The sequence below is a fragment of the Pleurodeles waltl genome, chromosome 10 (assembly GCF_031143425.1).
Source record: "Pleurodeles waltl isolate 20211129_DDA chromosome 10, aPleWal1.hap1.20221129, whole genome shotgun sequence".
In the NCBI taxonomy this organism is placed as follows: domain Eukaryota; kingdom Metazoa; phylum Chordata; class Amphibia; order Caudata; family Salamandridae; genus Pleurodeles; species Pleurodeles waltl.
Window position 1 is genome coordinate 491,549,199 of NC_090449.1, and position 17,408 is coordinate 491,566,606.

Sequence of the window (17,408 nt, forward strand, 5' to 3'; positions counted from 1 at the left end):
CCTGCACTTATCGCTCACCAGGACCCACCAAGTCAACTCAGTCACATCCCCCTGCTTTCACACTGCAATGCAAGAAGAAATCACTACAAGAGTGTTTTAGAACTGAATAAACTAAGTTCAAACGATTATTATAGGCAATAGAGAATTATGCTGAAAAATAATAGTTCGAATGTTATGGAGTGCCAGCTCCTGGTTCTTGAATAATCCGAAAATATGAACAAATCTCTGAGATAAGTGCCACCACCTCAGCCAACGAATAAAGGACTGGGGTGGAATGATTCAATAAACCTCAACTACAGTCAGATCCATTATATTTTTACCCCAACCTGCCACCGACAAAAACGCTAAACAACGCAGTTATGGATGATTTGAGTTAGACGCGGCTTGTATCTTTGCTCATTTTTGTAGTCTTTCTTCTATTGTAGTGGCACGCAATGCGCTGACATTCCATATCTACAGCTGTGCATTGAATGGACCGATGACATCATCCTTAAGTGACAAATGGCGCGATTGGTTCTATCATTCCTAACACAGATGAATACTCCAAACCGAGGGAATGGGATTTATCCAGATGCAAAACTTCGCATTTTGTGGAATGGGCGGGCACGAAACTACACTCTTGGAGGCGTCACTTAGCACGTTTAGATTACAATACTGTTGTGGGCAGATCTCCCGTGACGTCTGACGAAGGAGGCTTGCCTGTCATGCGTGACGCCACTGGCGAAGGGGGCGCGGCTCCAGCCCCTGACGCTTCTGCCTAAGGGGGCGGGGCGCCTGCGATGCTTGAGCAGGGGCCTGGTCTGGAAAGCAAAGACCGCGGCCTCCCGTAGCCCTGGGGGCCGCAGAGGCCGCTCCATGATTTCCTCCGGCACGTTAGACAGTCTGCAGGCCCGGGGGGCCCTTTGCGGCAGGATGCCTGAGGGGGACCCTGCACTGGCGGCGCAGGTGAGTGGCGGAAACACCAAGAAAGGCAGTGGTCAATGGATGACCGAGGGGACAAGGGGGATGAGAGGAACGACAGTGCGCAGGTGAGGCACCACTGGAACGAGAGGGGATGCAAAGGAGGGGCTGGGATGTAACCATGGTAAAGATGGGCATTAGGGATGGGGCAGAGCAAAGACAGAGTTCGGTGGGGTGGGGGTGCTTATCGTGGGACATTGGTTGCGAGGTTATGATGACACATTGTGTGACTTGTCGGAGAAGGACCAAATCTGCGCTGCTCAGGTGTGTAACCCTAGGTGTTCAACCCTGAAGAGGGATCGTGGCAGGTGAAGTAGCGAAAAGTCTGGGAGCAGTGGTGGTAGCCCCGCAGTACAGTGGCCGGTTGGGGGTCCAGAGATTGTAAAATCAGACGCCTGTGAATATCATAATTTGCAAGGTTCAAAAGTTTTCAGAATTCTTGGATCTATTCGTTATCACATATTACACTCTAAATTGGGACATTACCTTTAACACTGGTTATATCATAGAGGGTGACGCATGAAATTGTTAGTATTCAAATACATTTGAAAAATAATTTCAAATAGTTCGTAATGAATGTTTAACGTCACAAATTGCTTCCATTTGTCGTAGGAGACGGGCAGCCGAAGGTGGTTCACTTTATAAACTTGAAAATTGAATTCAGTTTATTAGTCAGTTAAAACCATACACTTTGCATAGTACATAAACATACTGCCAATCAAATCAATATCATAAACACACAATGTTAATGTCATTTGATAGATAATCAGCGCTCGTTATTAATTTTTGTATACCTGGGCACTTGCCACTTACAAGAAACTAAAATGGGAGTCCTACACTGGATTACCTAACCGCTACCCTGAAATGTCATTTAGCCAAATTAAACCAACCATATACTTAACATAACGTACCTAAAAAGGCAGCCAGTAAAATCACTTTGTATACACACAGTGCTAATAAACCTAAACATATCGCCAATAAATCAATTTGTAAACACACAATACCATGACATTTGATAACCAGAGGTACAGGGTGTAAACCTTAAAAGTTGTCATAAATTGACTGGCTGCTAAAGTGAGCACATGAAATGCTAAGTGCTTATACGGTAAGTAAAGAGCAAATGGTGCCTATCATCTAAAAATTAAGGACTTACTAGGTGCCCTTAAAACAGTGAGACGGGATAGGGAGTGGCTGGTGCTCATAGCCCCTAGCAGCCCGTCATGTTTACGGGGGCCTTTCAGGAACTGATCTTGACCCTCTAACCCTAAGACAGTAAGGCGGGATAGAGGCTAAATCACATTTACCACTCCCTAGCAACCCAGCCGTTCCATAAGCCCTTAAAAAAAAAAAAAGTAGCCAACCGCCTTATCCTTGGGCTGAGTAGCAAGGTTCTCTTTAACCAGGTCATTAAAAATATAGAGGAATTGCACCAATCAGATGTTAAGTGTCACGTTCTGGGGATTGAAGGATTCTATTACTGTTGATCTGATCCCCCAATAACGTAAACTCTTTCCTTAACAAAGTCCTCAGTGGGAGGTCTAAACAGGGACAAATACATGCGATCTGCAACAGCGATTCATTTGACTGACGACACAAACTGCAATTCATGTCCAAACCATATACCCCCCCAACCCCCCCCTCCCAGTCACACTATGGTAAAAAATCAGACAGAAATTTCAGTTTAGCTTTGATAGAGTAGGTAGCTTACAGGAGACCTCTTATACCTTTTATAAGAGTTCAGCACCAGCCATCCATGTGAACATTTGGCAACTACTGCTTTATCCTCTATTCAGGTTTGCAGTTTCATGGTTTTATTTAGCATCCTTGTAAATACTTGTGCAGTTGTATCCAAAGACCATAATTCACTTAGCCATAATTTCATTATTATACCATCATCAAGTATTTTTTGCAGACGTTTTTTCCTCTTTGGAGGCTAATTTCAGACCAGACCAGGCTGGCGAGTGAACATTTCTGGATCAGTTCGCAACTTAAGGCATCATTTCACAAATGCTCCAGACCCAGCCAAGGCCTGTCTGGTCAATGAGAATTCCAACCTGACTTGTGCAGGTGATCCTGATCTCAGCAGCCAAAATACATTTTTATAGATTTTTATTATGGTTCTATCCAATAAGCTGGCTTCTGCTCTTGTCATCATTTCGCCACCATATGAAAGAGTTGGTATCAATCTTGCCTTCATAACAGCTGCTAGCAGTTGGACATTCTGACCCCAGAGAGTTTTTGCCAGAGTTGAAAATGCAAAATGCAGTGCTAGTGTGTTTCCCCAGTTACCTCCCTTTGTGGAGTGAACAAGTTCCAGGAGTCTATTTTCACGCTAAATAAGTGTATGTTGGTGTCTCATCTGTTGTGTCTCCATTAAGAAACCATTTACGTTGATTTAAGACACATAGGTTTACTGGGATGACTGATGTATTTTTTTAGGTCAATCACTAGGCCATTATTAATGACGTATGTTGGCAGATAATTGATTAGTCTCTGCAGGCCTACCCTGATATTGCTAAGTAAAAGCAAGTCATCCGCATACAAGATGTTTGACAGCAGTGTGCCACCCAGACTCGGGGTGTGTGATACCAAGGTGTCCAGCGCCGGGGAGAGGTCAGAAATGTGTACGTTAAATAAGAGAGGTGCAAGAATGACCCCCTGCTTTAACCCAATAGATGTCCTCACTGCTCTTGTTAAATGTGTGCCATCACCGACCTTAATTTTGACCCAGTTATCTATACAGAGAAGATTCATTGCCGTTAGTAGGTGGAGCAGGATTCCCCACTGCTGGAGCTTTGCCCATAGTTTGTCCCGTGGGACACCAGCAAACACTTCCTGAAATCCACAAAACACATATATAGTGGTGTGTTAGTGGCTTTTGCTCCTCTATTAAGGATTAAGCCTGCTGTCATGAACCCGGTCTGGTTCAGTGGTAACCTGCCCGTATTTACCACTCGTACCTCTAGGTCCTGTAACAATGTTGAGAAGTACTTACGATTCGTGTCCAGTAGTGCCATTAAACAGAAATTGCTCGGGGATGTAACGGCTTGTCTTTAAAAATGGGATATATAATTGAGGCTTTCCAACTTCCCCGTATAGACCGTCCTGCCAAAATGGTATAATATAAACTGGCCAGGAAGTTAGCCCACCACATAGTGTGTTCTTTAAAAATAGCTTGGGGGATTCCGTTCAGGCCGGGAGCACAATCCGAAGGGGATTTCTTGATGATTTTAGTAATTGCAATAGCCATATACTCTAGTAGTTTGATTTCCTTAGGGGTCTCCTCAGGCCATGCAAAGTAAGCCGGAATTAACATGTTTCTGGAGAAATGCATCTTTAGGTGCTTAACCCAACCATCCTCAGTTACATTCTCATTTCATGGTGCCCTAGGACATTTATCTATATTATTGGTCAATTTCCAAAAATGTTTTTAATCTTTTAGTTTAGCAGCATGCCGAAACTTAGCCCATAGGGTTTCTTGCTTGTTTCTTTCTAACACCCATATTTCTTTTTTCAGCATCCTTGGCTCTTTTTGCAGAGACTGCAAGAGCTCCAAATCCTTCGTGTTGTGTCATAGCTGCCTAAGCATTCTGTTAATTTTGGTTTTCATCATGCAGATAGATCTCAGCTGTACTGGCAGTTTATGTGGCCCTATGCATGCCCCCTTGCTAGAGCCTTTAACTGGATATTTAGATACCACTTTATACACTTGAAACACCTACAGACACACTGTGTCCTACACACTACCATTGCCCTTCTTTGCACACCATACCTGATTGTCCTTTTTTGCACACTGTGAGAAAGTAGCCTCTTTCTAGCCTTGTTACCCCCACTTTTGGCCTGTTTGTGAGTGTATGTCAGGGTGTTTTCACTGTCTCACTGGGATCCTGCTAGCCAGGGCCCAGTGCTCATAGTGAAAACCCTATGTTTTCAGTATGTTTGTTATGTGTCACTGGGACCCTGCTAGTCAGGACCCCAGTGCTCATAAGTTTGTGACCTATATGTATGTGTTCCCTGTGTGATGCCTAACTGTCTCACTGAGGCTCTGCTAACCAGAACCTCAGTGGTTATGCTCTCTCTTTAAAAATTGTCACTAACAGGCTAGTGACCAATTTCACCAATTCACATTGGCATACTGGAACACCCTTATAATTCCCTAGTATATGGTACTGAGGTACCCAGGGTATTGGGGTTCCAGGAGATCCCTATGGGCTGCAGCAATTCTTTTGCCACCCATAGGGAGCTCTGACAATTCTTACACAGGCCTGCCACTGCAGCCTGAGTGAAATAACGTCCACGTTATTTCACAGCCATTTACCATTGCACTTAAGTAACTTATAAGTCACCTATATGTCTAACCTTTACCTGGTAAAGGTTGGGTGCTAAGTTACTTAGTGTGTGGGCACCCTGGCACTAGCCAAGGTGCCCCCACATTGTTCAGGGCAAATTCCCCAGACCTTGTGAGTGCGGGGACACCATTACACTCGTGCACTATACATATGTCACAACATAGGTATAGCGTCACAATGGTAACTCCGAACATGGCCATGTAACATGTCTAAGATCATGGAATTGTCACCCCAATGCCATTCTGGCATTGGGGAGACAATTCCATGATCCCCCGAGTCTCTAGCTCAGACCCGGGTACTGCCAAACTACCTTTCCCGGGGTTTCACTGCAGCTGCTGCCAACCCCTCAGACAGGTTTCTGCCCTCCTGGGGTCCAGCCAGGCTTGGCCCAGGAAGGCAGAACAAAGGACTTCCTCAGAGAAAGGGTGTTACACCCTCTCCCTTTGGAAAAAGGTGTCAGGGCTGCGGAGGAGTAGCCTCCCCCAGCCTCTGGAAATGATTTGATGGGCACAGATGGTGCCCATCTCTGCATAAGCCAGTCTCCACCGGTTCAGGGATCCCCCAGCCCTGCTCTGGCGCGAAACTGGACAAAGGAAAGGGGAGTGACTACTCCCCTGACCTGCACCTCCCCTGGGAGGTGCCCAGAGCTCCTCCAGTGTGCTCCAGACCTCTGCCATCTTGGAAACAGAGGTGCTTCTGGCACACTGAACTGCTCTGAGTGGCCAGGGCCAGCAGGTGACGTCAGAGACTCCTTCTGATAGGCTCCTCCAGGTGTTGCTAGCCTATCCTCTCTCCTAAGTAGCCAAACCTCCTTTTCTGGCTATTTAGGGTCTCTGCTTTGGGGAATTCTTCAGATAACGAATGCAAGAGCTTCACAGAGTTCCTCTGCATCTCTCTTCACCTTCTGCCAAGGAACCGACCGCTGACTGCTCTGGAAGCCTGCAAAACTGCAACAAAGTAGCAAAGACGACTACTGCGACCTTGTAACGCTGATCCGGCCGCCTTCTCAACTGTTTTCTTGGTGGTGCATGCTGTGGGGGTAGTCTGCCTCCTCTCTGCACTAGAAGCTCCGAAGAAATCTCCCGTGGGTCGACGGAATCTTCCCCCTGCAACCGCAGGCACCAAAGAACTGCATCACCGGTCCTCTGGGTCTCCTCTCAGCACGACGAGCGAGGTCCCTTGAACTCAGCAACTCTGTCCAAGTGACTCCCACAGTCCAGTGACTCTTCAGTCCAAGTTTGGTGGAGGTAAGTCCTTGCCTCCCCACGCTAGACTGCATTGCTGGGCACCGCGTGATTTGAAGCTGCTCCGGCTCCTGTGCACTCTTCCAGGATTTCCTTTGTGCACAGCCAAGCCTGGGTCCCCGACACTCTAACCTGCAGTGCACGACCTCCTGAGTTGTCCTCCGGCGTCGTGGGACCTTCCTTTGTGACTTCGGGTGAGCTCCGATTCACTCCACTTCGTAGTGCCTGTTCCGGCACTTCTGCGGGTGCTGCTTGCTTCTGAGTGGGCTCTTTGTCTTGCTGGACGCCCCCTCTGTCTCCTCACGCAATTGGCGACATCCTGGTCCCTCCTGGGCCACAGCAGCATCCAAAAACCCTAACCGCGACCCTTGCAGCTAGCAAGGCTTGTTTGCGGTCTCTCTGCACGGAAACACCTCTGCAACCTTCTTCACGACGTTGGACATCCATCCTCCAAAGGGAAAGTCTCTAGCCCTTGTCGTTCTTGCGGAATCCACAGCTTCTACCATCCGGTGGCAGCTTCTTTGCACCCACAGCTGGCATTTCCTGGGCATCTGCCCACTCCCGACTTGATCGTGACTTTTGGACTTGGTCCCCTTGTTCCACAGGTACTCTCGTCAGGGAATCCATCGTTGTTGCATTGCTGGTGTTGGTCTTCCTTGCAGAATTCCCCTATCACGACTTCTGTGCTCTTTGGGGAACTTAGGTGCACTTTGCACCCACTTTTCAGGGTCTCGGGGTGGGCTATTTTTCTAAACCACACTGTTTTCTTACAGTCCCGGCGACCCTCTACAAGGTCACATAGGTTTGGGGTCCATTCGTGGTTCGCATTCCACTTCTAGAGTATATGGTTTGTGTTGCCCCTATCCCTATGTGCCCTCATTGCAATCTATTGTGACTGTACATTGCTTGCATTGCTTTCTATTGCTATTACTGCATATTTTTGGTATTGTGTACATATATCTTGTGTATATTTGCTATCCTCATACTGAGGGTACTCACTGAGATACTTTTGGCATATTGTCATAAAAATAAAGTACCTTTATTTTTAGTATATCTGTGTATTGTGTTTTCTTATGATATTGTGCATATGACACCAGTGGTATAGTAGGAGCTTTACACGCCTCCTAGTTCAGCCTAAGCTGCTCTGCTAAGCTACCTTTTCTATCAGCCTAAGCTGCTAGACACCCCTCTACACTAATAAGGGATACCTGGACCTGGTGCAAGGTGTAAGTACCCCTTGGTACCCACTACAAGCCAGGCCAGCCTCCTACACACACAATATGCGAAGGGCATAAGACACTAATATAACATGCAGGTGTTCCTTCGCAACCCAGGGGCTGCAGGAGGGCTCATCTTGCGACCTATTTGGCCAGTGCGAGCACGTCTTGGTCTATGTCTGTCATTACCCATTGCTGTTAACTGGCCTTCTGTCATGTGCTGTGCCGAACCTCGATTTATACCCAAAACACTTTCAATTGCACGATTTTTTAGCCCACCATTACAGTGTTAAACGCTAACCTACATATCTGAGAATTTCATATGTGGTAAGATAAATTCAAAGACTGGCTTCATCAAATATGACATGAGGCCGCTTGACAGCTAGGGCACCTTGAAATACCTCTCTGCCATTTTTAGGTTGGAGCCTACCAGACAGCACAGCTGTCTGGTTACAAAGACGTATTGGGGACTTGCTGAAACCTACCTAGTAATGTATTCTGCCCATTGCTTACCATTGGTTTTGTGTTTTTAGTAGTTCACATTTGCTTGCATTGTATTTGCTTTATTTGTTTTTAGGGTGTCCAGAATGTCTTTTTCCCTCCTGTGGCGCATAGTCTTTTTACCACCTCTCTTACTGGTACTGGCTCCTTGCATTTTTTTCATGGGTGCTTGCCTTCAGAGAACTCCTTCTTCTTCCTTTTTTTTTTTTTTCTTTTTCTTCTTCTTCTTCATTTTCATGAGGCACCTCATGAGAGAGTGCTTGTGTTTTCAGCAGGCTCCCTTGTATGCTAGTTCATGGAGCAGGTGCTACAGCTTGGTGGATTGTAATAAATATACTGTATTTCTTAAAAATAATTTCTGCATCATTTCTGGGCTGCTACACTTTTGGCAGCAAGGATGATTTAATAACCAACCCACCACTCACAGCAGGACACTTCAAGTTTCTGTCCACTGCCCATATTCCTCTGCCTGTATTCCAGCACTTCTAATCCAGGGTCAGAAATCATTCTGCATGACTGAGTCTACGTATCTATGGCACTAATCACACATGCCTGTGTCCATGCTGCAATTCAGAAGGCAAATATGCAATAAAGGGCCCTTTAAAATTTTGTATTTATCCTGGTACACATGCTGTGCATTCAAAGGCAGAGGTCAAATGTCACTCTGTCTGCTGACAAATTGCTGTTTGTTTAAAAAAAAAAATGAGGTTGGTGTTTTATTTTATTTCCCAGACTGCACAATGTGACGTTTTTTTGTAAAATTAATTATCTAACAGTCTCAGGGAGCGGGAAAGGAGGAATCAGTATGTCATTTTTTTTGTAGCACACACCAAAACTTAAATACCTATAAACGATCCATACAGATATTCCAGAATACTTTAGCAGATAGGTAAGTACACACGAAGCACATATTATGTACTTCAACAGTGTGTGGGGGGAAAAAAGATTTTAATGGGAACACAAATCAATAAACTTAGTGATATGCATAAATATTTCCCGAAATCCAATTTCTACACATTATCATATGTTTGCTGCATAGTTTTATCGATAAAGCTGTGTGTCTTTTTGGTCATTTCAGTGGAAAATGTTTTGTCTGGAAATGGCAATGCTCTACCATGCCATGCTTTAGTAATATGTTTGTGACAGTATCACTAGCTACAAACTATCGCCTTATCACTCAACTGCTGAATATGTTTGCAAAACTAGATTTTTGTGTCATTTAAGGATTTTTCACAATCTCCAGGACTTCTGTGACCTAACATTTATGGCAGCACCTGCACTCTGACAATTTTTCCCAGCACCACTGGCGCAGGCCGTTTGGGAAATGTCATTCCAGGATGAGCCCTTGATGATACACTCTTTAAAAAAACCTGTTTCTATGAAGGTCTAGAAGGAAGCAGCATATTGTAATTTTAAATAGCATTTGGTCAAATATCTGGCGCTCACTTCTCTGCTTTTACATCTGCATTAAGTGACAACACACAAGTACTGAAAAATACTAGTTTTCATCAATGAAGCACTAATACAGATTGCACGTCCCTGTTGGACAGTCAAACAATTAGTATAGCTTTTCAAGTTTTAAAACATGAAAGTTTATGGCTCAGTCTTCTTGCCATTTCTTTTTAGGACCACCATCAGGACAAAGTAGATGTTTCCCAATTAAATCCTCAAAATTGAAATGAAAAACAAATCAACACATTTTCCAAATAAGTCGAACCATCCATTCTTAATTGATACAAGTAATATTTAATTGTACTGTACCGACCTAGAATTTATTTACAATTAAATCAATATAGGCTCACCAATCTGAATTAATCAATAATAACTCATTCTGTTGAAATTCATACGAGGCATCTTAATCCATTCTAAAATTTTCCTTTAAAAACCAAAGTGACTTGTCTTATCTTGTTAATTCCAGTGACTATCAATAGCTTTCAGTAAAATCCATGTCCTTTACATTAATATCATGTATGTGCAACCAAGTATTTGATCAGTTAATACCATTCAACACTTTATGGGATGGATTCACTGGCCAAACAAAATCCCTTGACCCAGAGGTCTAAAAGTAATCAGTTACCAACCTTACACAAATACCATATTCATCTTCCAAAACAATCCTTACTAAAGTAATTCTCAGGAAAACAAAAGAAAGAATATGTACTAAACACAAAACACGTATTAACCATCCCCTACTGTACAAACAACATAAGTGAAAAATGTATAGTTTTTAGGTATTTAAAACTATAACGGTATGCCTTAAAACACCATATACACAAAAAGACCAGATATAATCAGTTAATCAATATAACCTTATTACCAATAAGTCAATTTGTGTCTGAGTGTGGATGGCAACTTCAGAACCACCGGAGCTGCGCCCCTATGAAACTATGATGGGCAAGATAGGCGAGCAGTCCACGCTTTTGTTAGAATCATGAAGTGCCGAAAAAGAGTTGGTGGTTAGCCCAGGCCTCGCAGACCCTGTCCTGGGGTCCCCAGCTACATGGTGGTGCAGACAGCAGCTGCGGTTCAAGGTCATGTCGGCAACTGTGTTTTTTGACATGGAGCTTGAATTCAGTAGCGTCAGTGATTCCCTGAGGGATTCTATACATCTGGCTGAAAGCTGAACATCATAGCTGCCCAGGCAAGCAACAGATACCTCCTAGTGATATATCCCTATAACAGGTGAACCACTGTCAGGAAAGTATTGTGGTAGGATAGTAAAAAACAAAACAAAACACCCTCCCCAACCTGCCTTTTTTCATAACATTATAACCCTCACTAGTGCTTATTTATAAGCTGAATTAAGTATATCAGGTTTCAAATATACATTTTATATATTGTCATATCGGGCACATATTTTCAAGCCCGACGTTTACTTTACCTTGTAAACAATGACTTCCTTTAAAGAACTGCAATTTCCTCCAATATAGAAAAAAATATTCTTTTCCACTTGTACATGTTTTCTAAATAAAGCTGTTGTGAATTTGTATCTTTATTACTTCCAACGTGGAACAATTGCGTATTGATACACAAGAATTCCTTCTCGTACAAGCAACACTTATTTCTCAGAAATGCATACCTGTAGCAGTCAGTCCACCATTAACAACATATCTTGGTAGAATATTCAAGACATACCTAACCTGCTGTCCGATATATAGTGCGGCTAATTAGATTGTTTACCTCACTTGTGCTTATTTTCTTACGTGGATGACTAGACCATATTTCAGATCCGTATTGAAAACAGACCCTAGTCGTATGTATATTGGGTGCTTGCCTTCTTATCCAAATAACTATTTAACAATCCAAATCCTAATTCAACATGGTTACCACCCCCCTCATCATGCCTACAGGGGGGCAATAGCAACAATGGTGAACATTATTCTCATAACATCAGTTTATTGTACATGTTAGTAGGAATTTAGCATACCCCATAGACTACACATCTGACAGACTTCCCATTTCAGTTGTTAAAAATAATGTGATATTTCTTTACTAATGTTGACTTGGAATTTTTGCTTTAAATACCAGTTGTAGTGATTATTTAATATTTCCTAATCTGCTGATAGTTGGTTACTCTGTTGGCATAAGAGCTGACTATTTGTCATGGTACTAATATATTTGTAAAAAGTGTTTGAAAACAGATAGCCAGTCAGAAAATGTACACTATTAATACATACAAACCACTCAAAGGTGATTTTATAAATCAGCTCTATCTGCCTTCAAAATAGTGTGCCGCTCGGTCACTTTAACAATATAGTTATATGTTTGCTTATCTAAAGAAAATATGTGTAATTTTATAGGTTTGGTTAGTTTATACATATTAGGCACTTTTCGAAGGAAAAACTATTATTTGAACTATGATATTTCCAGATTAGTTGTTTATATTACATTTTGTTATAAAATTGTTATCTGTGCTTTCCATGTCTCCTCCAGGTCACGCTGTACAGTAAGTATGGTCACATCTCTTTTACATAGGTAGTAGGCTGTTTGTGGAAATCCGCAAAGCAGTGGACTGGAAGTAGATTCAGATCTCCTCTAAGCTTTTCAGACCAGTTGGTGACATTAGGCAGCTGCTTTAGGTTGGTTTGTCTGTCCCTGTCCAGGTGTCTGTCTATTCCTCAGTGTCATCCTTTCTTTGAATTTCACAGCTTAGGCCTGCGTTATAAACACATGAACCTCTAGAAGATATGTAGTTGAACACTTAGCTATAAGTTTAACTATCATAAACATATTTTACCTAAGTTCGTTTGTCATACAATCCAGTACTTCTAACTAATTTCGAAAGAAGTCAACCAATTTATAGACTATTTAGTGTAAAGAGTTTGCACAACTGGGCTAAACCTATCCCCTTAGCTGCTGTAGCTTTTCCACCCCAATTGCTGAGCTCTTTGTGTGTTTTTGTGGCACTTTGCGTTTATCCTTTCAGAACTTTTTTCCCACAAAATTATCCAGGCCAAATTTGTGTCTTGCCTCACCTCTTCCCCCACATGTGGAGGATTCTAAAAGTACCTGGCATGTGCGTGGATTCCCCTGGAAGGAACTGAAAAAAGAAAAAATGTAGCATTTTTATTTTAAAGGGGGAAAAGGTGGGAACGGATGTCCAAGGAAGTGTATGTTTCTTTCTAAAAATGGTATCAAATGGTTCGGTGTGCCAAAGTCACCACTTTTCCAGCTTCCAGGAAAAGACAGGGTTTTAAAATGTACCTTTTAAACCACAGTTGTTTCACTTTCTAAGTAGTAGAAGATTTGTCCTATTTTTGTCGTTTCTGGTGAAAATGGGTGTGAAGCACATTGGTGAACCTGGAAAGTAATATATTTCTGAAAACAAGGCACAATTCCAAGTTTAGCAAGGGATCATTTGTGTGGCTCGCTCATGGTTTTCAGCAAGAAACTAATTAAACCATGTTAGAAAAAAATAGAAATAGGTGACTATTTTTTCATTTGTAATTATTTGCCTAAATGTCTTATTTACACAAGTAACGTACTGTTATGTACGCCAGAACTTTATAGTCATATGAATACATATTGTTGTTTGTCCAAAAACATAAAATCCTCAGAGCTATCAACTGAGTTGCAGCTTACCATTATTTTTTGTTTATTGTGTTTTTCAGATCATATGGTAAAATCTGTTGAATGAAAAATGTCTCGAAAGGAACCCTATATATTGTTTTTAATGGGCCTTAGATATTGAAATCATGGATAGTGGCTGTTTGTACAACTCTGAATTTGTTGCTACTCACACTATCATTTGAGTCAGAGGGAATTTTCCTGATTGTGTTCTTTCCTCTACACAGACATACTTGGCTTGGTAGCCAAAAATGGAGAGGAATTCATAATAATAAAAGTTGCACAGGTCTGTACTCCTACACTGTGCCTGATAAAAATGTTACCCCATTTGACAGTGCTTTTCAACTGCAACAGGAAATACCCTAAAGTGCAAGATGGAGACATAAAAAAGTTTCCTAACAAATTACCAATCTTAGTGCAGTGGGTAGATGAGAAATTTGAGCCTTGGCTCGGCCGCCACCCAGGGAAACTTACCGAACCCAACATTTCGCAAAACTAGACACCCAGAGGAGGCCAGGGTGGTGTTGATTGCTTGGACCCATTTACCTTTTCTTACCGCAAATGCCCTGCAGATGCCATTCCTTGGCTGAAATTGCACACTTTCTCTACTTTCCTTTGAGGGAAACGTTTTGACTATGTAGAGCTCCACAAAATTCCTACCACCAAGTATTTCCTCACGTCTCCCAAAAATGGATATCCCACTTGTGTGGCTGGGCCTATCACTCACTACAAGAACTGAACAAATGATGGACCATGCGAAGACCACACAGACTGCATATGGTCACAGATTTTGTTGCGGCTGTCCGTTGCTCACTCAGGGCTCAAATAAATCCTACCAAAACACACTGTTGTTTACTCAAAAGTCTTACTTAGATACTTTTGATACTTCTGTCATCTCGTAATAGGATCTGAAATAGCCTCTAGAACCTTTGAAAATCTCCCCAAGGGTAAGTGTACAGTAGTTATCTGTGATCGTACACTTATAAGGTTGAAGTTCACTCCAATCCCTCTTGGCTTTGATTCACATTAGTGTTTATTTCAGAAGTCCATGTTGTACATTTTTAAGTTTCGTTAGAAAAGTTCCATGTAACTAATTGTAGTGTTAGGTTTGCAATACAGTTTTCCAAGCCAATGTTTGGTTCACAGTGGATATCAGGGCACTTGTCTTGGAGTGGACACCGTTTATGATGGTTAATTGGCTGTGCATCTGCTACTGAAAACTTCATCTCCTTCCACTCTGTTTGTTATTACCCGGAAGTTAAGGTGTTTGCATTGTCCCCCAAATTGTAAATGTTGCCATTAGATGTCTGTGCCACCTTGTGCTTGCTGTGTCTCTCCTCTATTTGTGCAGCTGTAGTATCTGTGGGATGTTATGTTGTGTGTGCTCCTGAATGCTGCAACAGCTAGTGTGGCAAATGAAAACAGAGCCTGATCTGTTAATACTGCTATACTTGCTAACTACATTTTCATTAGACCTGCACTGTTCCGTGCGTCGTCTTGATGTACTTCTGATCACTTCAAGACAACACATATTCTTTGAAACAAGAATGGGATTTCTCGCTTGTGCAGCAGTCAAGGATATGTGCCTATTACATCCCCTCACTGCCATTGAAACATTGAGAGCTTTAGCAGACTGTGCTGCTTCTCCAAGGGCCTGCCAACTGTGCTTTGTCAGAGAGACTGAAGATGGGCTCAAATAAAAACAGTTTGAAAATCTGAGAATAATCAATTATTGTCTTCAGTGGATCAACTTGTAGTAGAAAGAGACTGTCTTGAGGAATGAGACCGGCTTGGTGTGGATAAGAACAGCCTTAATTTTGGCTTCCATCATTTTGAATTTCTTGCGAGAGAATCACTAATATTATGCTGCAGCTGTCTGCCCTGCACTTCACCAATTGAACTGCTTGAGTCAGTGGAGCCAATAGGTGTTGCAGTGCTGCCTATGGAATGGTGTGTTTGCTTAAACAGTTACTCGGGCCCCTTACCTGACCTGACACGACACAGGAAGATTACAAAAACTCTTACATGCCTGACAAGGAAAGTTACCACGTTGTTTAAAAAAAAAAAAAAAAAAAAAAAAAAAACAACAACAATAAAAGAGGATCAGGCCCTAGCAAACTTGACAGCTGAATTCATATTCCTCTGGGGAATACATCCGAAAGGATTTCCCTGTCACTCCATAAAAAGGGGAAATTCAATATCCAGTGTCACTAGGGGTATCCCAAAGGATCTAAGAGCGTACATATACCAGTCCGAAAAATCCATTCTATTCAATGCAAACACTGATGGATGTTTCTGGAGATTTCACAGCCATGTTAGGGAAATATGAAAAGGAAGCACTATATCTCATGAAGGCAAATCTGCCACCCAGACTACAGAAAGACACACTAACAGTGAGAGGAAAATTGCCGGCTTTTATTGGGGGAGACTTTAATGTTGTTAGTGGAGTTTCGTACAGTACAGTGGAGGAGAGAGTTTTAAAGTCTGTTGTCATACACTTGAATATTTTAGATTGGAATCAAGTGTAGTGGTGTATCGTACCGTGTAGTAAAGTGTTATATAGTGTAGTGGCATGGTGTGTCATATAGTGGAGTCAAGTATCGTAGACTGGAGCAGCAAGTTGTACAGTGGAATGGCATGTCGAACAGTAAAGTATGGTATTGTATACTGTCATAGAGTGGATTAGAGTGCTTTAGAGCCAAGTAGATTGTCATTGAGGTGAGTATCATCAAGTGGAATGTCAGAGTACATTAGAGGAGAGTGTTGTAGGGTGGATTGGCGTATTTTAGAGAGAAGATGTGACATAATGGAGTGTCATACAGTGTAGTACTGTGGCGTAGAGTAGATGGGCATTGAGTGGCATACAAGTTAGTACTGTGTTGGAGAGTGGAGGTGCATACAGTGGAGTAGATTATCGGATAGTGGTGCAGCATAGAGCAGAGTGTAGTATAGTAGCGTAGAGTGGGATAAAGTGTAGGAGAGTGGAGTATAGTGTAGTGGAGTACACTGGATTGGGTTAATGTGGAGTGGAGTAAAGTGTCGGAGTGGTGTGTCATAGATTATAGTGGTGTGGAGTGCAGTAGAGTGAAGTGGCATAGCATACAGTTGATTAAAGTGTCACAAAGTGGAGTACCATGTTTTACAACAGAGTATACTGGGTTGTCATACAGTATTGGAAAGTGATGTAGGCTATAGTAGAGTGGCATACAGGCTAGAGTTTTGTGGAGTGGTGTACAGTGTTGTAGAGTGGATTGGCATACTGTGTTATGAAGTACAACAACAGAGTTGTGTACTGTATTGTATAGTGGACTAGAGTTTTGTAGTGTGAAATAGACTATTGTACAGTGGAGTGAAGGAGTATAGACAGGAGTAAAGTATCAGAGTGGCATACAGTGTAGTAGGCTGTTTTAGAGTGTAGGTGCATAGAGTACAGAAGTGTGTAAAACAATGGAGCTGCATAGAGTGGATTGTTGTACAGTAGCATAGAGTGAGATGAAGTCTCGAACAGTGGAGTAGATTTGAATGGAGTGGTGTACTGTATTGCAGAGTAAAGTACAATAGAGTGTATTGGTGTGTTGAATAGTGGTATAGGGTGTTGTATGTTGGGGCATACGGGAATAGAGTGGAGTATAAAGGTGGACAGTAAACTGTACAGGGATAGAGTACAATGTCGGGGTGCCATGGTGTGTTGTAGACTTTTATGGCGTGGAGTTATATAGAGTGGACGAGAGGTTCATACATTCTAGCCATGTAGACTGGCATAGAGTGGATTACCGTAAAGTGGAGTAACATACAGTGAAATATGGTAGAGTGGAGTATAGAAGAGTGGAGTGACTTAAAGTGCTATACCGTAGACTAGAGTGGTGTAAAGTGGAGTAGGGAACAGTGGATTAGCGAAGAGTGGGGTGTCCCACATTGAAGCGGCATAGTGTAGAGTCAAGGAAACTGTTATAAATTGGAGTGGCATCTCAAACTGTAGTAGAGTGGAGTAGTGTTATACAATAGAGCAGTGGTCTCCAAACTTTTTAACGCCTCACCCCCCAGTTGAAAAATAAACATAATTGGACCCC

General features: G+C 42.5%; 1 protein-coding gene across 1 annotated transcript in view; it reads left to right on the plus strand.

Moving 5' to 3' along the window:
• Positions 1 to 765: 765 nt before the first annotated feature.
• LOC138261649 (zinc finger protein 665-like) overlaps positions 766 to 17,408 on the plus strand; it is a 143,607-nt gene continuing 126,964 nt past the window's right edge. Inside the window, exon 1 of the mRNA XM_069210818.1 lies at positions 766 to 945. Within this exon, the coding sequence (XP_069066919.1) occupies positions 856 to 945 (90 nt within the window). The 5' untranslated portion in view covers positions 766 to 855. The remainder of the gene's footprint in view (positions 946 to 17,408) is intronic.